Raw genomic sequence first — 22,656 nt, forward strand, 5'->3', positions numbered from 1 at the left:
AGGGCTTGCAATATGCCCCAGCACACCAGAAATTATAACAAAAAACAGATGCCAGCGGTACGAGAGTGCAGCAGCAACATGGGCAGAGGTGTGGGACGGAGCAGCAGCCAGAAGCTGGAAATAAGGAGTCATGTGATGGGTGGGGAGTGGGGAGGAAAGAGGAAGTGCACATGGTGGGAGGAAGGGGAAGGAGATGCTATTGACAAGACACAAAAACCAAAGAGGGCGCCTGGCACCTTAAACCCATTCCAGCTCAGATAACTCCAGGACCGTATGGCTTCCAATCCTTTCTGCATCAATTCAGAAACTGGGGAATGGGGAGGGGGCTTCTGCACTGAAATAATAGCTGAACATATGAACCTCAGATGTGTAAATCATTGGCCCTGTGCAGGAGGAGAATCAAAGCAATGAGCCACAAGAATCTACTCTGGTTTAACCTCAGGATAAATCCACATTTTTCAACATGGCAGCAGCCAAGAAGGAAGCGCACATGGGTATCGGACTAGTGGGCCTTTTAATAAGAAACCAGAGCTGCATTTTCGGCATTTCTGCCTCGACAGCAAACCTGGCGCTTCATGCAATGGATCTGCTGGATACAATGAAAAGGTGGGAAGGAGAAACAAGGTACAGAGGGCACAAAACACGCTGGAATGAATGTGTTGCTTCCTTGGGAAGAGGAAAGCAGTGATGCAGAAAAGTGTTGCTGGTGCTGCACATTCTTGGCTCACAGGGACTGCACAACCTCCCTGGAAACAAAGGGGAGCTGCAGAGCAGCAGGAACCATCCCCAAAAGCAGGGTGTTCGCCAGTGGGATGGCATTCCTCACACAGGGAGTGTGTAAATGGATGCTCTTGATTAAGCAAATGGCAGTTCCCCTTCTTTGGTGCGGCTCAATGGAGTTTTGCATTTTACTCTTCTAATTTCTTTTAAAAGGCAGACTGCCCTTTCAAGAGCCCACCTCTAACATGGGAGGGCGAGTTGCTGATTCAGCAGATAGGTTGCTCGGCATTTGCAGGAGCCTTTATTTAATTTACTATATTCTCAGTGTTTTCCCAGCTGCATGCTAATGTACACTGGCCCACTTTTTTGGGAATGGGCAATCTAAACTGGAAACCTCAGAGAGAACCTCATTCCAGAGATGCACTGAAAATAGCAAATAGGAATGACTTTGAGCACCCTCTCCCTAGACCTTGCTTGATGCAGGAAGATCTCCATTGCACTTCCCCTAGGTTTGGTCAAAGCCTGGAACCATGTGGTGGGGAAACGTGTCACTCAACACTTTCTTTCCTGCCACTCCCCTGGAAAAGCTAAAGAAGATCTTGGCTCTGACATCTCTGGGAAAGAGCTCAGCCGATCATTAAGGCATACACAGAATCAATAAGGAGCATGGACAGGTATAGGTAGAACATCTTCAGGCATGTTTCCATCTCGTGGCTTCAGTTAGTTTGGCAGAGATAAGAAAAGCAATAGTTCTTTAGGGTGTGTCCTGTCTACCTACCTACAGACCATACATAAAGGAAGCCTGCCGAAGATCAACTCTGTTTCAAATTCTCTTTCTCACTGGATGTTCTTCATTTATTTGTTCCTCCTGCCAAAATATGTCAGGGTTTTTTTCCTTAAGAAAAAAGTTTCCCCAATATATTCATCTGAACACATTATTAAAAATACACTAAGCCAAAGTTTTTGAAAATGCCCAACACTAAAGGTCCCACTGGAATCTAGAAACTTGATTTGGGAATGGGTTTTTTACTACACTGAATCTTCAGTACCTTTCAGAACCATCCTGGGATGCTCCTGGGTTTACAGAGGGGCCCCAATTGTCTAGCCTGTCATGGGATCAATCCATGGAAAACATGTTCTTTTTATTGTCCATGGGTCATCTGCCTAAATTAATCCACTTCTATTTTTCTAAATCAGTTTCAGGTAAGACTCAGGAAATTCACATATTTCCTCACTCAAATCTAGAGAGAATTACTGCAAAACTCTAGCTGAAAAGAAGTTGTTGCTGAGATCAATGTGCTAGATACTCAATGTAATCTTGAAATAGCTTTTGTAATATGAAATGGGGATTAATTTGCCCCTTTAGATACTGCTTTGTGTGACAATCCAAATTTAAACAAAACATACGAATCTTAAAGCGGTAGGGATTATTTTTTCGACTTCAAGGGGAAGGAGGTCTTGATGACAGCTCTTTGCTTAGAAAGCAAGAGCACTGGTCCTGCAAGGAGGGTCCCATAATGCATCTGGTTGAGGTACAGGGAGTGGCAGGAGCTGGAATGTGTAGGCGGAGCAAGAGCGCCAGGCTGGGGCAGGAAGGTGCTCAGCTAGAGAACTGATCAGGTGTTACTTGCCTGCTTGCATTATCTCATCCCCAATTAAGACCTGTAATTTAACACAGCGGAGATGTCACTTGCAACCACGAAAACCTGGAGCTTTGGGACATGTTGACATTCTTGGGAGGGAGACTGGGGACATCTGGGCTCTCCCATCCCCACATATCCCTCACCCAGCATAAGACAAACAAATAGGGGGAAACCACCAGGGACTATATTGAGAGGGGGAAGTGTAGGGTCCTTCAGCACAGGGCAAGAAAGCAAAGTCTACACTCCCCCATTCCCATTTTGTAAAAACAATGGCTCCCTACTTCTGAGCAACTTGGCAGGATACCAAGCAAGGACCTCCATATTTTCACCACCAGGCTCTTGGTTGCTGTGGGAGAACCAGGCAGCTTCAAGGGCCCCCCAATTCCACTGGATTCGAGGGCCACGCTCTGGGCCTAAGTGAAAGCCAGGTATTTCTTGTTCGATTGAAAGAGCCATGGAGCATGTATGAATAGGCAGCCAATGGGCAAGCTCAGGGTTTTTTTTAAATGATGGGTGAAGGCAGGGGAAACATGGTTAATGCCAAAGACACTTAAGAACAAGATTACCCATCATGATAAATGCTAAAGCAGGAGATTTATACGCTTGGATGGCCAATCCACCCCCTACCCCCACCCCCACCTGCACACGCACAGGATAAAGGACATGATCCAAATGATTGCTTCATGTATAGCTTTAACACCTCTTTTCTTCTGGCACCCCAAGGGGAAAGCAAAGGGGGTGTGTCTGTGTGCGTGCGTGCGTGCGTGCGTGTGTGTGTGGGGCAAAGCCTTTAATACCAACTCCAGAAAGGCAACTAGAAGGACATGCATTTATGTCTATAGGCACCCTTCTTCCCCCCCATGCCAGCTGAGCCCAGTGCCAAAGGAGCACCACCACCCCAACAGGCATCGTGCCAAGCCATGGCCAGCTGAAGTCACAAGCAAAAGCACTCTCTGTTTTCACGTCAGATGCCTTTCTGACGCAGCAGCCCAGAGCCCTCGGCTCCAATTCCATGAAGCTTGCCTGTCAGGAGGGTCCCTGTTTTGACAATGCACGCTTCAGGCCACTTGAGGCAAGAGCTACCCTGTCTTGAAGAGACACACAGACCAGGACTTGTCCCAGTGAGACAGTTCCCGACTTGGGCATTTCCTAGGCACTACTTCAAACGATTTGAAGTTGCAAGGCAGACTAAGGAAGGCGGATGGTGGTGGCAGAGTCTGCAAGAAAAAAGAAAAAAAAGGAAAAATATTCTGCTCCTTACTTGTGCGTCAATTATTTTTTGTTTAGTCTCTATCACATCTTGCATCTTCTCGTGGTCTTTTTTTAGTTCTGCTTCAACAGCCATTAGCCTAGAACAGAGAGCAAGAAAAGCAAAAATCAGCCCAGCAACTGGCTGAAGAGCAAAGCTATTCCATTCTGTTCCTCCATAACATTTTTACTGATAAATCCAACATAACTGAAGCACCCATCTTCTTCATGCAGGTTCATTTAGTTAAACAGCACTTAAAGACCACATGTACACACAAAACTCCCTAACCCGAATCAGCCCACTGGTCCATCACATTCAGTATTCAGACTCGTAGCAGCTTTCCAGGGACTCCGGCAAAGATGTCTTTCCCATTGTCTACTACATGATCCTGAACTGCAGATTCCAAGGATGGGACCTTGGACCTTGTGTGATGCTCTGCCACTGAGCCATGGTCCATCCCAAAGACTGGTTTCCAAGTACTTTCCCTGGACCTGCTACAGATTATCGCATAATCCTCTGGTGAGTGATATCAGTCCCTTCCAGCCAGTCCCTCCATGCAGAGGCATAGCTCCAAGGGGAAAGGGGGGACACGGGGGCATGGCGTGGGCGGAGGATGCACCAGTGCACCGGGCGTTTTTCCCCCTTGCTATGTCTCTGCCTCCATGTGTATGATAGACAACATTCCTTATCCTAAATGCCCATGTTTCAAAATTAAGATGTCTCTTTGTACCTGCAAGCTTGCCAATTCATGCCACATTGGCCTCTGTTCTCCCCTCTCCTTACCTGCTAATGATGCTCTTCATTTGAGCATCCTTCTCCTCCTGCTGCCTTCGGAGCCGCTCCTCGCTGTCTTCAAGCCGTGCTTTGTATGCTGTCAACAGCTGTTTCATTTGCTCCTCTTGAGCAAGGAGACGCTGTTCATATTCTTCCAGCCGGCGACTGGATACTGTTAGCCGGTTCTTCAGATTGGCTATCTCTTGCTCATACTGCAGACGGGCAGGGGACAGGAAGGATAGTATGATACAGTCTGAGAGGTGGGTTGCTTTTTCAAATAAGGCAAACAAGGCAAGAAAGATCACGTAGTGTCGCTCACTGTGATCAATTTCAGGAAGAAACAAGGTGAGAAGCTACTGAGAGTCTGTTAGGATAGGATTTGACCCCAAGTCTTCTTGCAGTCTCCATTCCCTAAACTTACAGTCTGTAACCCTAAACATCCATCTCTATTGCAGTAATTGAGTTGGACCTTTACTGATGCCACAGACGCCTGACTGCAAATTAGCAGCTGGCAAGAGGAAAAGTACAGGAGACAAGTCTTCAATCTCCCAAGCACAAAAAAAACTTCAAGTGGCTCTGGCCAGATTGAGAGAAAAGGCTTACCAGCTAACACCCCAGTAAGGAACAGAGCCTGAGGAAGCCAGGAGGAAGCCAGAAGTATTTCTGTGTAAGTCAGGAAGATTGCAAATGATTCTCAGAGGTGGATTGGCTCCTAAGAGCTCCTAAAAATTCTCTGGACATGAGTGAAAAGTTTTCTCTTCTCTTTGTCTCTTATCTCTCGGATTTCGACCTTTTGTTCTTCTGTACTCAAACCATGAGATACTAAGTCTTTACAGTGGGTCTTCATCTTGTCTGTGTGATGAGGGACAATGGGGAGTAGGGCCCATAACTCTGAAAACTTAGATAATGGAGGACTTTTGAACGCTGCAATCTTACTAGCCTATCCCAATTCACATGAACTCATAAATCTGCCTTATACTCAGTCAGACCCTTGATCCATCTATTCAGACTGACAGCAGTTCTCCAGGGTCTTTCACACCACCTGCTGCTTAATCCTTTCCACTGGAGATGCCAGGATGATCCCAGGTGTTCAGGGAGAGGCAGGCCTCCAGAGCAGTGGCTGACAGGGAGTGCTGCCATTGACTTATTTGGCCAATCTGCCCCTGGAATGTGTGCTGAAGATCACAGGGGTTCCTGAGGCTTATTCATAGAAGGGGCTGTTACCTTTTCTGCATGCTTGACTTCATCCTGGTCTCCATCTTCTTCATATTGCCCGTTGTTGAGGACCCAGGCAGCTGTCCTTTCCACTGGGGACATTGTGGCAGAGTCTACCGGGGACTGAATCTGCAAACGGAGCAAGAAAAACGCACAGGTCACAAGCCTGTAAAATGGAGAATTATTCCTCCCACTTGCTAACCTACCATTCTGCTCCTCTAACAAGTGTATGGAGAACACTCACAGGCAGGACCAATTACGTGGCTTCGTCTTACCTTGACATGACTCAAAAAATGCCATATAAATATCAGTACGGTAGATACAAGATTATTGCTTATCTGTCAATGTGTGGCTTTTCTCTCCCACTGAGTAGGGAACATTGTACTAAACAATGATAACATTGGAAAGAAAGTGTAATCCCAACTGATGAATAATCTGTATTCATCATCCTTCTGCAAGCAAGACCATTCCATTTATGGAACGCCAGTATACAGGGACTAGGAACTGGGAGATCCTGGTTCAGGCTCCCACTCAGCCATGGAAGCTCTCTGAATGCCCTTGGGCCAGCCTCTCTCTGTCAGCCTAAGCTAACTCAGAGTTGTTGTGAAGATACAAAGAAGGAGAGGCTGATATTGTAAGCCACTTTGAGTCCCCATTGGGGAGAGAACAAGGTGAACCTGAGCGAGGTTTTCTGGAAACAGTGGCTTCCATCCGCTGCCGTGCGAACAGCAGCGGCTGGAAGGCACCATCCCCCCCTTTCCCGATCGATGTACCTTCCCTGCAACCTTCCGGCGCGTCGCCCAGCCCTGGGGTCATGCCCCCCCCCCGCGACTCCAGAGCGCAGGGCAGGGGGGCATGTCCCCTGGCCTGGGCGACGCGCCGGAAGGTCGAAGGGAAGGTACGTTGATCAGGTGATGGCACAGCGCTGCGCTGTCTTCCCTGTCTTTACCGGGACCGTTTGTGCGAACGGTCCCGGGGTGTGTGTGTCGGCGTTGCATACGCCGATGCACCCCCCAGCATGGCTATGCGGAAACGGTCAAATATTCTGCCACTGAGCTATAACCCTTCCGCTATAATATTTTTTGAACAGTGTGGCTTGTCTGGGAGAGTGCCCACCATACGGACTACCTTTTTAAAATTCCAGCTAAGAGTTGCCCCTGTGATTTAGACTGTACTGGAAAGCAATCAACTGTCCCATGCCTACAGTACTGCCAATACGCCTTCCCACACCCTCTGACACTCGGAGCAGTTTTGCAGTGCCTTTTAAAATATCTGCCGCCCCTAAGAACATAGCATGAAGGATAAACGTATACATGTGCTGCTTTAAAATACTGGAAAGGTGGCTGGCCTTGTCCAATGTACATATGGAAGTAAGGAACAAAATGAGCACAGACCAGCATATGACCTCCAGCTGTGTTAACATTTGTAATTCAAGTTGAGGGGCTGAGTGTGTACAGGGCTCACACTGCGAGCAGAGGAACTGCTATATGGGCTCTATAAATACTATGACCCTTTCTGCACAGACACTTTAATATGTTTTGGGGCAGGAAATAAAACGCTCCCTCCAAGGAGTTCAACATTGCTTCCCCCCATAATGTTTTATTTGCAGACTCAAAACATTTAAAATGCATCCTCTTTCCTAGGGATTCCTTTGCCTGAAATGTTTTTTTTATAGGATTCATTTGTGTGCTTTCCCCTTAAGATGCCATTTTGTGAGTTCACTCCGTGCCTGCAAAAGGTCCTTGCCCTGTTTTTGGAGCATTTCAGAGAGTTTTTGAGATTTCAGGGGGCTTAATCTTCACAGCATCGACTACAGAAGACTCAGGGAATGGCAGCAGGAGGTTATGAAGCATGAATCAATTATTTGTCCACACGCTGGGGAAAAACCCGAAAACGGTGGCCAGGAATTGTTTCAAGGGCAAATAAAAGGGGGGATTGAAAATGTTGTACAAATGTTTTATGAGATTTGTATGGAAAGGGCCTATATGTCTTTACCTTACATTTCAAGTGGCAGAATATAACCTCCACACCCTCCAAATAAACCCAACCAAGTCTCAGAAAAGATTATGAGAGCTGTTTAAACTAAATGGAAGATGTTGCATCATGGGAGGCAACTCTGTCCCCAAGGCACTAGGATCCAAGTGGAGTATTCTAGAACAAAGGAGGTCCAGGAAATGGTGGATTAATATTCAATTCTACTGTCATCTTTCAGTGGAAAAGAGTATAGTTCACTATGTCTTTTAGATTGCCTGAAAATAAAGGTATGGCTGCCACTGCAGTTTTGACTGGCTCCTCTCCTACGCGCACAGTAGATATGCAGAGCACAAGTTGACCTCTTCAGACCCAGTAAAGGGCTCTCCTCTGTTCTCAGAAACAAACAGCAATTAACAAGAAACTGGGAATTTCACAACCATCCACACCCACATACCAATTCCAGAAGATAAAAAAGGTCATATTTTTGGGGGGAAATTCCATAGCATAATCTGCAATTTAAAACATGCAATGACATTTGTTGAAATGCCCCCTGCCCTCAAAGCCTAAAAGATCTTAGATGCCTGATGGCTTTTACAGGGCCTGCAACAAGCTACAAATGGACCAAAAGCCTCGAAGCAGAAAAGATACCGACGGAATCTGTTGAATTAAAAAAATGGAACAGAAATCCAAGCAGACAGTTTGCAAGTTATCTGCAGGTGCTGCACAGCCAGGCCAACGGGACTGATCGTTGCTTCAGAGACTCCGCAAAAAGGAGAGGAGAAAAAACGCCATCCATAAAATTTCGTGCTTTACTACCACCTTTTTGATGCAAGCATCACACACTCAGCACAAAGGAGTATTGTGGCACTAACTTTCATAGTTAATAGAGACTTAGTCCATGAAAGCTTATGCCACAATAAAAGTTAAGCCTTTAAGATGACACAAATGCCATTTTGTTTTTACTGCAACAGATTAATGCAGTTACCCCAAAGAAATGTATTACCCACTGGGAAACGGCAAAATACAGTCGTGCAGGGGGACTGCCAGCCTGTTATCCTGAAGAAAAGCGAGCTTCTTTTAAATGTACTTTTGCCGTAAAAGCTAGACCTGCCAGTTGGGTTGCTGTCCTCCAGGTGGGGGCCTAGAGATTTCCCAGGATTACAACTGATCTCCAGAGATTAGCTCTCCTTGAAAAAAATCTGGATTTGAGTACAGAAACTCCTTAGAAACCAACAAGTTTTTCAGGGCATAATCTCTTGAGAGTCAAAGTTCCCTTCATCAGATGCACAGAGATAAACACATGTTTATGACCTGAAAAACTTGTTGGTCTCTAAGCTTACTACTGGACTTGAATTTAACTGTTCTACTGCAGTTCAGCACAGCTACCTTCCTGAAACTACGTGAAGAAAATGACAGCTGACCGTGGCAACACATCTCTGCCACGCTCCCTTTCCTCCTCAGATTTCACCCCCACATCAACAGGAAGGTTCACCTCAAACTCATTTCCCAGCCCAGAGTTGACAACCCTACATTGTCGGTAGTAACAGGAAAGTACTACTTAGAGAGACACCCTCCCCCCGCCTTACCCCTCTTGGTTGTGTATTTCTATCCTGTCTCTACTGTCTGACCGAGTACTTGTTTGTTTTGCAGCCATTTCCAGTAACAAACCCCTAAGGAGAAAACCCTCTGGAGGACATTCTGACAAGGCGGGCCTTTATACCAGCAAAAACTGTAAACATGACATGCGTAACGGTCCCAAGAGGTGGGGGGGGGGGGGCACACATCAGAAGACCAACTTCTGGACTTCCAGAGGACAGATTTCTATTACACTGGCCAACAGATCTCTAATCTCTATCAGTTAAAATATCCAGATTCCTAGACAAAATCAACCTTAATGTAACCAGTAAATGAGACATAAGCGCCATGGTAAATGGGTAGCAATATACAAGCATTCTTAACAGTTTGGAATCAATTTGCCTAGCGTTTGTATGAATGCTTGAAAACAAGTATAGCTGGCTCCATTTACAATGCATGACGATATTTAGCATTTATTGAGTTCTTTGAGTAGTCAAATGCTTTACATGCATAATCATCAGTAACCATTGCAACAATCCTGTAAATCAGTGGTGGCGAACCTATGGCACTCCAGATGTTCATGGACCAATTCCCATCAGCCCCATGCTGGCAGGGGCTGATGGGAATTGTAGTCCATGAACATCTGGAGTGCCATAGGTTTGCCACCACAGCTGTAAATGAAGCCCGTATTCATCCACCCCCATGATGCAGATGCCAGACCCAGAGAGAGTGACTTGTTTAAGGCTACCTACTTCTGGACTTCCAGAGGGCAGATTTCTATAATTGAAGTCACTGTGCTGCACTGCAGGTTTTTTTCCAGCTATAGTTTGTTGAAAAAGGTGTCATTTCAGGAGGTATTTTGATTGATGTGTGATTGTTGGCTTTATATGGCATTTAAAGCATAGATGACCCCCCCACCCCACCCTGCAATGTCTGTCACGTAGCCTTTTCCTAAATAGAGGATAGATTTGTAAGCAGTTGATTAAAGACTGTACAAGGCAAACTGGTGATCATGGATTCAAATGCAAATGTAAGATTAAACCTGCTGTTCTTATGCCAGTGGCCTTTTTTCCCCAGCAATTACACCACAAGTCAAGCTCAAAGCATAAGACAGGACTAATTTAAAATTTGGGAAACTCCCCCTCTTCCCCAGTGCCTAGCAGTGGTCTAGCCTCCAGTGAAATGAGTTAGGGATCAGATAGTACAGCAGAATTAGAGAGAACCACATGTCAGGCCCGTGAACCATCTTCTTCCTGCCATGATGCATCAAACACTGCATCAAACCTTGCCCCTTATGGATCACAGCCACTCACATCCATCACAAGAAAGAAATCTGGCCTTAAATTTCCCGGTACATGCACAGTGATTGCCCTACCTGCTGCGTCTGCTGCCGCTGGATAGCCCGCACTTTTGGAACCGGACTCTCTCGAGAAGAGGACGACAGCTGTTGCGACCGATTCCCGTTTTGGAGAGGCTCTGTAGTCATTGCAGCGGACGCCGCAGAGACGCTTCCTGCGCTTCGGACAGATGCACTGTTGGGAAGAGCCTTTGCCCTCGCACCCAGCCCCGCTTGATCTATTTTGTGGGCCGGCACCTGCCCGGTGCTGCTCTGCCGTGGCAAAGCGACAGGGATGCGTTTGTCTGCCAGTGCACCCCGCCAGGAAAAATCTTCACTCTTCACGCTCCGTCTGGTGATGTCCTCCATACTGCCATTGCCAGGGCTGCTCATTTTTAAGTCATCACTGTGTTGGCTTCGGGAGCTGGTCATGCTGATGTTTTCCAGGCTTGAGTCCACTGACATTGTTGACTTTGGATGGGAAGGTGTGGGGGTTGACATTTGCTGCGGAGGAGTGGGCTGGGGCACAGGCTGTGGGAGAGCAGGAAGGGGCATGGAAGGATTGCTAAGGTGGTACACTGGGTTTTGGAAAGACAGGGGTTGGAGACTGCCTGGCTGACTCACTGGAGACTTCAGAGGCCTTCGACTTTGAGGAGCACTCTGGGGCATGCCGTAGAAGACTTTCATGCCCGCCACCTCCCCAACTGACAGATGACTCCCAGATGAACTTAGGGTACCGTCATGAAGCATGCATGTGGGGAAACTCTGCGGGACACCGGGATCCTGCAGATCCATCAGAGAGATACTTCTGGCATTTGGCATGACTGGGTCGTCCCCTTGGTCGGATGATGCAGCACTCCTTGATGCTGAATGCTGGATCCAAAGCAGCGGGCCTTTCACCGAATATTCATTATCCTGGGCTGATGTCACTTTCCCATCACTGAGAAGTGGAAAGGAAAAAGATGAATTTTTAAATGAGTGGGTGGAGGGGGATAGAAGCTCCCTCCCTATAATATTGCAGTTCATATTCATCTGTTCTAAGATGCAGTCAAATGAACCTTATCACTTATATTCCGTCGGTATGATCCAATCAAAGCTAAAAGTTAGTAAGTTTCATAGATTTCCAGGGGTAGGAGCAAAGAGTAAAAGAAATGCATACATTAATATTGATAAATGGATTTGGGCTGGATTATGCCATTGCAGCCGTTGATGCCTACAGCTACCTAGCTAACAGTTTAGCTGTGAAAGAACCAATAAATTCAGACTATTTTTGAAAAGCTTTCCTTTCTCAAATGCTCCCTCCTTCCAGTTATAGTCTAAAGTACATTTTTCAATTTCATTTTTATCAGAATTAAATTGAATACTGTCTCAGGTTCCAAAGTTAAAGCCCTCTGCTGGATCACACAGTTACCTGGAGGCTACAACTTTAACGCCCTCTCGTAGCCACACAGGTAGTACTGCACAAATATTAAGCAATAATGGCAGCTACTAGACTACTATATATTACACAGAACTAGTGGTTCAAATGCAGTGAAATAACTCTGGACTGTACTACTTCAGATTAGTGGGGTGTTAGATTTTTAAACATTATCCCATAGTAACAACAACAACAACAAAAATCTACGCATATAACAAATTAGTGTACCAGAAGCCACTTTTAAGATAGGTTTGTGCTATTTTCCTATGAGATAGGACTTTTTTTTTTCTTAGAAACACCGAAATTGTGGAACTCCCTGATGAGGAGTTGATCACTTTACTCTTTAGTCAAGGGTTTTGCTTCATGGAGTCTTTGAGGTGCCATGCTTGTGATAACGAGGAACTGGAAAAAAATAGAATGGTTCTGGTGATGTGTGCCATGACTCTCGGTTTCTGAAAACCTGGAGCTCAGTGGCAGATCATGTATTTTGCGTGCTGATGATCCCAGTTTCAATTCCTATCATATCTGATTTAAAAAATCTCAGATAGCAGGACCGAGACAGATTCCAGTTAAAGACTGTGTAGAGCCCCTGGCAATCAGAATAGACAAGACTGGACTAGTGGGATCCAATGGTTTAACTTAGCACAAACATATTCACAAAATGCCTCCCCTCCCTCTCCTGCCACATCCTTTAATGGAAGATTCACTTGGTCACATAGCAGTAACTGTAGCAGCCAAGACCTCATTTGCAGTCTAGATCCTGTGTGTAGTCACTCAGAAGTAAGTCTCGCTGAGTGTAATAGGGGTACTCAGAATTAAACCTGCATCATTCACAAGCCCCTTTCAGTTGAATGCTGGCCCACACTCCTATCTGTTGTAATCAGGTAGGGGTCTCAGATCTCTTGTTGACTCTCCCCCTCCCCTAAAACATTCTGAATCACTACTGTGTTGTGCAGAATTGTGAGCAGGGAAGAAGGGAACTGTTGAGCCAGGAAAAGAAGTGGACCTGGCAAACTTTTTCCAACTCAGTAACATTATCTTCCAGAAGTTCCTCAGTCTGGGCGATGATCCTTTGCATTCCTCCCGAGGAAACTCACTCAGATTCAGTGAAAGGGCATTGCTGCCTTTCCACTCCTAGGAAAGAGGATAATGGAGCCCCTATCTATGCACTGGAGAAGGAGGAGACATCAAAAAGCTCCCCCCTCACTGAAAACCTCTTCCTCTCTACTGGGGAAAGTCTTAATGGGAATTCACAAGGCAGAGGCACAGCCCTGTTCATTCTGCTAGCTGCTCCTTCCTATTCTCTCTGTATCCCCAGCTCCACTCTCATTGACCTAGCAAACAGCCAGCTTCTTTCGCTGACTCTCTTCCTCCAGCTGTTTCCTAGTGAGCCCTTGAGTCTGTGCTCCTCTGAAACTGGTCCCACATTACCAAAAGCTTCCTCGAGAGAGGGAGGTGTGGGGTGCATGCTGTTGTGGCGAGAAGGGGAAGGAACAGGAGAGCACGGGTGCCCATCAGCCAGAGTTCAGAGAAACCAGGGAAAAGCCTGACCCCACTGCAGAGTTGCAGCCCACTAGAGAGACCTGATTGAAGCCCCTGGCCTCTCAGCTCCTGCATCTTCATCTCTAAAGCCATTGTTTTAAACAGAACCAAGATCTTGTACAGGAGGACAATCAGCCCCTCTTTTGTGGACTCAGGCAGTCTTCATTTCTGATGTGTATGGGTTTTCCTTCTCATGTCAGGTAGCCATCACAACAGCTGGCACTACATACCTGTCAGTGGGGTCCTCGAATATCTTCTGAAGCCCCGAAGAAAGGCTCACATTGGGACTTGAACTATGCTCTGTTAACCGCCTCAGCTGCTGTTGTATTGGAATAGGGTTTGTTACGGCTTTTGCGATGTCCGAAAGAATCCGTGGTAGAGGCCCAAGTTTTTCAACCGTCGCCTGTAGGAAGGAATTTTCACCCTGATTCGATAATAAGCACCGTGCCATCCACCATTTCAGGTTGTTTTGGGGTTTGATTGTGAAAGTTTTTTTAAAAAAACAAAACAATGATGAACACGGGTGGAACAATGGAGGTTGGAAGGAAAAGAAGGTGGTGGGGCATTTTGTGTGTGTGGGTGTGGCAGGATCACAATGCATTGTGATGGACCAGCAGAACCATGACGACCAGGCAGATGGAGAAGACGAAACAGGGTGCAGCAGACATTGAGGAAAGAAAAGGAAATAGAAATTAACAAGTGACCCCCCAAAATAAAAAGGTCATGCTCAACAAAAAACAAAAAAACCAAAAAAATCAAACAAACTGAGGCCATTCCAATGTCAAACTGTCATGCAAAGCAAACGGCATTCAAGGGTGGGGTGGTAGGTTCAAGGGAGAAACAACAAATAAGACTATATAGTAGCTAGTCAATAACAAAAAAAAAATCCAGAGAACTACACAGTCATTGGCCTGCAAGCAAATTCCTCCCCCACCCCAACTAAAACAGACTTGTAGTCAGGAAAATGCATGCTGACACACAGGGAGATTGGCATTCATGGGATTTGTGAGGGAACTGAAAGAAAGCACGGGCAGTGCTCTGTGTGTGCAAGAATGTGCGTGTGGCTGTCGACCAGCTTTTACAACTTAACATTTCCCCTGTTACCAATGTGATAATGAAAGAACTTTCCTGCTTCTTATTAATAATATGATCATATCTGATTAATTTTCTTCCTTCCCCTCTTCATGTTTTTTCTTGCTTTTTCAGCTATATATATTTGCCAACAGGTCGCAACTTTTGAAGCCATTATTGCTCGACCTTTGGGCCAATGGGGGTCAGAAAGGCCATTCATACCGGAAAGCCCATTTCCATATCAATCCAAGACATTGTGGGGCTTTTCTTCTACCTTTGCTTCGGTTAATTCTTCATAGGAGAAGAGTTCTTTCCAAAACTCTTACCGTGATACACCTCCTTAGATCAAATGAAGAACTGTTTAGGGAACCACAAGCTATTCCTACTCTTAAAAGGAGAGCCTAAAATGATGAGATGCACTTCAGTTCTCCCTTCAATCTCAAGCGATTCCCAGCTATACAGCCTTGTTTCTTTGCTTACAGTGAAGCCACAAAGCAAAGTTTCCTTACTTTTAACTGTCAGCCTGTATTCATCATTCTTTTAGGAAGGAAACACACGAATCTGCCATAGTAACCTATCCAATTTTCAGTTTAAGTTATGGGCCACTTTGGTTTTCAGTGCAGCTGTTTGGCAAGCCACTTTTTCATTGTCAACCAAGATCACTCTTCTATTTTGAAGCAGCCTCAAGATCAATCAATGGGGGACTAAGGAATGTCAAGCCGTGCAGCCATTCAACTGTCCTTAGGGGGGCAGCCAATCTTTCTACCAGAAATTTGACTCAAGTTTCATTTGTGTGTGGGTGTATGTGAAAAGGACTGGGAAATCCACAATCAAATCAAACCAAAATATGCAAGCTCATGTTCTTGCATGGAATTATGTACATAGTTTGCAAAGAGGAAATCAAAGTACATTTTCAAACAGAATAATAAACATTATTTTCATCACCAACAAACCAACTACCCGATAATCAGTTCCTTCCAGGGAAAAACATAGCTTGGTATAATAGAGAATTATGGACAGCAACATAATGCTTAAAAACTTGGAATTGTTATGTGAATTATTCTCCGAAGCAACACAGCCACATTAACATGTTAACAACACCATTGCTATTGCAGCATGTACCTGGTACAGACTTAACTTTTTCCAATATCTTAAGTATGGATTGGGCATTCCCTTCCTCATCCTTCAACCTCCCTCTTCTTCTTTCATTGATCAGCCTTAATAACAGTGTTGGGAACCATCTGAGGACATAGTTCCTCCAAATCCATGGTGTATAATGGTGTATAGGGGAATTCATGGGCTATTCAAGAATGATTTTTGCAGGGTACTTTTTAAGTGTATGCAGAAAGAAGGAAATTAATGTATTTTGCCTTGTTGATTCTGTTGCACATCTCAGAAAAGGAGGTTTGAATTGACAGTTATGCAAAAAAATGAAGGTTGACCTGATGGTCAAGTACCTTTTTAAAAAAGGGCTAACTTTCAAAACATTCTAGGAAGCAGTTTGCTGACACCCCGTGCATATTTCACACCAGGAGACTATCTCTGGTTTAGCCACCCTTCTCTGCCCCCCAGCCTGGATTACCTTATCTAGTTGGCACACCACTTCCCACAACAGGGAATGCAAGATGGCAATCTCCCTCCCCAGATCTATGTATCCTTCAAATCCGGGCGTGTTGGAGATGGTGTCCACATTCGAAATTTCTACCAGGAAGCGTTTCATGCCTCCCCACTCGTGTTCCAGAAATTCATTCATAAATGTAATATATTCTTCTTTGTTTCCGAATCTTTAGGGGAGGGGAGAGAAAAAGAAGAAGAAACAGTCAAAACTTGGGCGGTTAACTTTTGGAAAGGGATACACAGTTTTCATGGGATTCGGATGAGTTTCACACTTTGGTTTATTAAACAATCAAGATATCTGGCACAGTCTTTATTTGCACCTTGTCTGGAGATGGTACTTTTTAGAGAAAGCTCGAAGTTAAATGATACGGTAATTGCTGACCACTGCGTGCTTTATAATTTTTTATGCTACAAATTGAGATCACTGTTTCATATCCTATTAAGGAATGTTCACAAATTAACTTCTGCGAAAATCATTTTCTTCAGCTAAATGGCTACAGACACCTGGTTGGCTGTATTTCAGATAATCATATTTCTTGGCAATTCTAAGCATAACTAAATACAAAGCAAATCATGTTTCAATTAACTGTGTCAGAATGCTTCAGAATGTTTCGGAAGCCCGATATACAGAGAAATCTCCCCCATATTCTTTCTGCTGTCCTTCCAACAGAAGCCTGATCTGTCTTGTGTAAGACACTTTTTACAAGGAAAATGATAGTTGCAAATTACGATAAATCTTTCTAATTTTAACATGAGATTGTTTTCTGCACAACATGATTGATCCCTTATACTGATGGTGAAATAATTTAGCAGATATGTGCAAACCAAATCTGATATCGCTTGTTAACTACTCTAGCAAGATTTAGGCTAAAATTTAACTTCTACTTGTAATTAAAAGAGCAATAAATCCACCGTTTCTTCAGCTACTTTAATTACCTTGTCATAGATAATTGAAATCCTGCACATTCATCCTGACCAGATGTTGAATTTACAGAGTGGTTATAAAAACTACATGGGAACATACATGATTAGCAAGAAAATCTGGGACAAAATGATATATGCATATTAGGCAAACCCTCATGTACTCTATAATTTCTGTTCAAACTGGTATTGCAGGTTTTCATAAGTAGCAAAAGACCACTGGACTACACATGATAGTAGGGCAAAACATATGTGTGAATGGGGAGGATACTGGTTGTATCATACCATCTTCAATTCCTCTGTAAGCTATTTCATTTATTCATTTGTGTCCTGATCAATTGGTATTGCTGGCATCTCAGAAAACAGGTCTAGAATTCACAAGTCCAGCTAACAACTTATTTACTAACAGAACTGATCTAAACACTGCTGAAGTAATGAAATCATTTTAAAACTCCCAATACTTGGGTTTTCTGCTAGGATGCACAAAATGTAGCAAATCCATATTCTAGGTCAATGGTGGCGAACCTTTGGCACTCCAGATGTTCTGGACTACAATTCCCATCAGCCCCTTCCAACATGGCCAATTGGCCATGCTGGAAGGGGCTGATGGGAATTGTAGTCCAGAACATCTGGAGTGCCAAAGGTTCGCCACCACTGTTCTAGGTTCTAGAAGAAACTGGAGAAGTATGTTCCTCTTCCCCCTTTTTGCTCCTAAAATATTTTCTTGAATCCTTTGCAAAAGATTATACTCCATCCCAAAGTTACAGAAAAATACCTGGTCTTTCAAGAAACAACACAACATTCTGGGTCTTCATTGCCTGATTCTAGGGGCTACAAACATCAAACCATGCTAGCAACAAGCAGAGTAACACCTGGTTCACTTGGTGCTGGTTAGGTTTTTACCATGCAGGTCTTGTGGCCCTTCCTACAATGTTAATGAACATTAAAGAAGAAGAAGAGTTGGATTTATATCCCCCCTTTCTCTCCTGTGAGGAGATTCAAAGGGGCTTACAAACTCCTTTCCCTTCCCCCCTCACAACAAACACCATGTGAGGTAGGTGGGGCTGAGAAAGCTCAGAAGAACTGTGACTAGCCCAAGGTCATCCAGCTGGCATGTGTTGGAGTGCACAGGTTAATCTGAATTCCCCAGATAAGCCTCCACAGCTCAAGTGGCAGAGCAGGGAATCAAACCCGGTTCTCCATATAAGAGTGCACCTGCTCTTAACCACTACACTACTGCTGCTCCTGCCATGATGAGGCAACTGCACTGTCCTCAGAATACAAGACTAGAGTATGCCTCTCTGTTATACCCCATACTCTGTTATACCCCATCACCTTTCATAATTAGTTACAAAGGACCTTTTGGGAAGACCAGAAGGAACAGATTTGGAGGGGAAAGCTAACATACTGAAGTTAATTCCCCATGAATGCAATGATACCTTCAAATGCAGCACATCAATAATCACTCCTAAAGTGAAAAATAAGGGTTTGCTTAAAAGGGACAAAATAATGGGGGAAACACTCAGGGACACCATTGAAGGAAGGGCTACATCAGCCTCCTGACCCTGTGAACTGCATCCCTGAATGCTCTTTTTACTTTGTCCCATAAAACGTAATGGACACCTGTAAAAACCATTATCTGCCGTTATCCGAATGGCCCATCTTGGGATCTATTGATCATTTTGATGAATTTTGAATTTGAAATTTCATAATTTTGATTTTTTAAATAAAATTTAAAAAATACATTTTAAAAGGATCCGTTGTGAGGGACTACTGATCCCAAGCATTGGAAGAGTAATGCTGATGAGGGGGATAGTGCGCAGGAAGCTGAAAGGGAAAATCAAGAGAGTCAAAAATGTCCAAGATGCTTGGAGGTTATTTAAAAACACAGTCACAAAAGCTCAGCTGGAATGTGTTCCGCAGGTTAGGAAAGGCAGCGCCCAGTCCAAAAGAAAGCCACCATGGTTAACAAGGGACGTTGAGGAAATTATTAGGAAAAAAAAGATGTCTTTTAGAAAATGGAAGTCCAACTTAACTGATAAAGAATACCAGAGAGAACACAAATGGTGGCAAAAGAGAAGCAAGTTAGCTGTAAGGGAGGCAAAAAAGGATTATGAGGAACACATGGCTGTGAACATCAAAACCAGCAACAAACAGTTCTTCAAGTACATCAAAAACAGGAAGCCAGCAAGGGAAGGTAGGCCCGTTAGATGACAAAGGAACAAAGGGTGTGCTAAAGATGACAGGGAGATTGCAGAGAAGCTGAATGAATTCTTTGCATCTGTCTTCACCCAAGAGGAGGTGAGGAAAATTCCTGCACCTGAACCAAGCTCTTAGGAGGCTTAATCGAGGAACTAACAAAGAGATAGTGGTAGACAAGGAAGAAGTTCTGGCAGCCATTGATAAACTAAATGTTACCAAATCCCCTGGCCCAGATTGCATTCACCCAGAGTTCTTAAAGAGCTCAAGCATGAAATTGCTGATCTTCTCACTTTAATATGCAACTTATCCTTGAAATCAGGCTCCATCCCTGAAGACTGGAAGATGGCCAATGTCACACCAATCTTTAAGAAAGGATCTAGGGGGGGACCTGAAAATTACAGGCCAGTCAGTTTGACATCTGTTCCTGGTAAATTAGTAGAATCTGTCATTAAAGATAAAATTATAAAACATGTAGAAAAGCAAGACCTGCTGAGAAAGAGTCAGCATGGCTTTTGCAGAGGCAAAATCCTGTCTTACAAACTTACTAGAGTTCTTTGAGGGATGTAAACAGGCATGTGGATAAGGGGAACCAGTGGACATTGTCTACATTTGGATTTCCAAAAGGCTTTTGACAAAGTTCCTCACCAGAGACTATTGAGAAAACTCAGCAAATGAAGGAATAAGAGGGGAAGTCCTCCTATGGATTAAAACTGGTTGAGAAACAGGAAGCAAAAGAGTGGGTGTGTAAATGGGAAATTCTCACAATGGAGAGATGTAGGGAGTGGTGTCCCCAAGGATCCGTATTTGGGACCAGTGCTCTTTAACCTATTCATAAATGACCTGGAAGTAGGGGTGGGTAGCGTGGTGGCCAAGTTTGCAGATGATACCAAATTATGTAGGGTGGTGAGAACCACAAAGGATTGCGAGGAGCTCCAAGCGGACCTTGATAAATTAGGTGAGTGGGCTAAGAAATGGCAAATGCAGTTCAATGTAGCAAAATGCAAAGTGATGCACATAGGGGCAAAAAATCCAAACTTCACATACATGCTACAGGGGTCAGTGCTATCAGTCACAGACCAGGAAAGGGATTTGAGTCTTAGTTGATAGTTCCATGGGAATGTCAACTCAATGTATGGCAGCTGTGAAAAAAGGCAAACTCTATGCTGGGGATAATTAGGAAAGGAATTGAGAATAAAACTGCAAAAATTGTCATGCCCTTATATAAAGCTATGATGCGACCGAAAATAGAGTACTGTGTTCAGTTCTGGTCGCCACATCTAAAAAAGGATGGTGAAAAGATAGAAAAAGTGCAGAGAAAGGCTGACGAGGGATGATTGAGGGACTGCAGCACCTTCCTTATGAGGAAAGGCTGCAGCGTTTGGGACTCTTTAGTTTGGAGAGGAGACGTCTGAGGGGGGATATGATTGAAGTCTATAAAATTATGCATGGGGTAGAAAATGTTGACAGAGAGAAATTTTTCTCTCTTTCTCACAATACTAGAACCAGGGGGAAGAATTAGAACTAATAAAAGGAAACACTTCTTCACGCAACGTGTGATTGGTGTTTGGAATATGCTACCACAGGAGGTGGTGATGGCCACTAACCTGGATAGCTTTAAAAGGGGCTTGGACAGATTTATGGAGGAGAAGTCGATTTATGGCTACCAATCTTGATCCTCTTTGATCTGAGATTGCAAATGCCTTAACAGTCCAGGTGCTCGGGAGCAACAGCCACAGAAGGCCATTGCTTTCACATCCTACATGTGAACTCCCAAAGGCACCTGGTGGGCCACTGCGAGTAGCAGAGAGCTGGACTAGATGGACTCTGGTCTGATCCAGCTGGCTTGTTCTTATGTTCTTATGTTCTTTCTTATGATAAGTTTGTCCTTTAGTTGGTACAACCCAATTTTAATTAAGAACATAAGAAAGAGCCTGCTGGATCAGACCAGAGTCCATCTAGTCCAGCACTCTGCTACTCGCAGTGGCCCACCAGATGCCTTTGGGAGCTCACATGCAGGAGGTGAAACCAATGGCCTTCTGCTGCTGCTGCTCCTGAGCACCTGGTCTGCGAAGGCATTTGCAATCTCCGATCAAGAAGGATCAAGATTGGTAGCCATAGATCGACTTCTCCTCCATAAATCTGTCCAAGCCCCTTTTAAAGTTATCCAGGTTAGTGGCCATCACCACTTCCTGTGGCAGCATATTCCAAACACCAATCATGCATTCTGTGAAGAAATGTTTCCCTTTATTAGTCCTAATTCTTCCCCCCATTGTAGTGTTGCTATTCAAATTCAAAGACCTTTATTAGGAATAAAACCCATAATGTGCCGAAAATTTCCAATTTACAGTTGGAGTAGTGTTGCTATTCAGACAGCACTCTGACTCATTTAAGCTTATGCTGGAATAAATTTTGTTGAAACTTTTAAGATGCCACGACTCCCGTTTAATTCTGCATGCACGTATAAATCCCACAATATTTTCAGTGGAGAAGAAGTTGATCAGCAATGTGTTGTAGCTACTCCCATCACGGCACTCATGTTTAAGGATACCCTGCCCCCCTCCATGATGACAAGGCCCCTTAATTACTTTTTCCCCCCGAAAAAATATTTCATGGCATTTTACCTTGTAAAGTTTGCCAGGTTTTGGATAACCTTTGCGATTAGGGTGAGCGTTCGAGAGGTACGGTCATCAGGGTACTCCTGCATAAGGTTAAAGAGACTTGGAGACATGATAGCTGGGCAGAGGAAGCGGAGGAAAAGGGAGGCACTGATCAAGCGCTCACTGATATCCTGCTTTCCCCTGTTGAGGCACTGCTGCTTCCACGACGCAAACACCTCCTTCAGCTCCCGAGGAAAGACACTGCCAAAAAAATATATAAATCAATGAAATAACAAGGGCATGAAATATGGGTGAGCTGAACTAGCGAACCCCTAATTAGGAACCACAACATAGGAGAAACTGCCACTGAGATAAGTAGGGGATCGTTCAGAAAAAGTAAGTGTGTAGAAGCATGGGGAGGGATAAGGCTAAGCACTACTGTGAACATTTCTGGCAGGGAAGAATGGTTTGGGCTGAAATGCCACTTGTGTTGGCAATACAATCATTCAGTAGATCAAGAGGTACTTGTTTGTTTTTATTTCTCTTGCTGTCTCTCTCCTTTCTGTCTCACACACACAGAGACAGACTTTACGCTTTTGCATCTGTTATGGACAATCCAAGACTATGTCTTGGATCTTGCGGCCAACTAGCAAAGAAGAAAGAGCCGAAAACTGAATCCCGATTAAATGATGGTTCAAAAATCAGACAATTTGGATGCAGTTGTGTTACCACCTTTGAACAGGCCCCGTCTTCAGCAGAGTACATAAACAGCTCTGCTAACAGATAGGCAAGTGGATACTGTT

General features: G+C 44.4%; 1 protein-coding gene across 8 annotated transcripts in view; it reads right to left on the reverse strand.

Moving 5' to 3' along the window:
• Positions 1–22,656, reverse strand: part of RASAL2 (RAS protein activator like 2) — a 319,429-nt gene that overhangs the window by 5,654 nt on the left and 291,119 nt on the right. For 4 of the 8 annotated variants that reach the window (XM_048482477.1, XM_048482475.1, XM_048482481.1 and 1 more), the window contains 8 exons: positions 21,878–22,114; positions 16,099–16,300; positions 13,676–13,869; positions 10,526–11,426; positions 5,611–5,730; positions 4,396–4,598; positions 3,625–3,712; positions 2,352–2,382 (listed from right to left, as the gene is read on the reverse strand). In XM_048482477.1, coding sequence (XP_048338434.1) covers positions 2,352–2,382; positions 3,625–3,712; positions 4,396–4,598; positions 5,611–5,730; positions 10,526–11,426; positions 13,676–13,869; positions 16,099–16,300; positions 21,878–22,114 — 1,976 coding nt within the window. The remainder of the gene's footprint in view (positions 1–2,351; positions 2,383–3,624; positions 3,713–4,395; positions 4,599–5,610; positions 5,731–10,525; positions 11,427–13,675; positions 13,870–16,098; positions 16,301–21,877; positions 22,115–22,656) is intronic. The other 4 variants (XM_048482476.1, XM_048482482.1, XM_048482478.1 and 1 more) reach the window with 3 other exon arrangements.

The sequence above is a fragment of the Sphaerodactylus townsendi genome, unplaced genomic scaffold (assembly GCF_021028975.2).
Source record: "Sphaerodactylus townsendi isolate TG3544 unplaced genomic scaffold, MPM_Stown_v2.3 scaffold_18, whole genome shotgun sequence".
Lineage (NCBI taxonomy): Eukaryota > Metazoa > Chordata > Lepidosauria > Squamata > Sphaerodactylidae > Sphaerodactylus > Sphaerodactylus townsendi.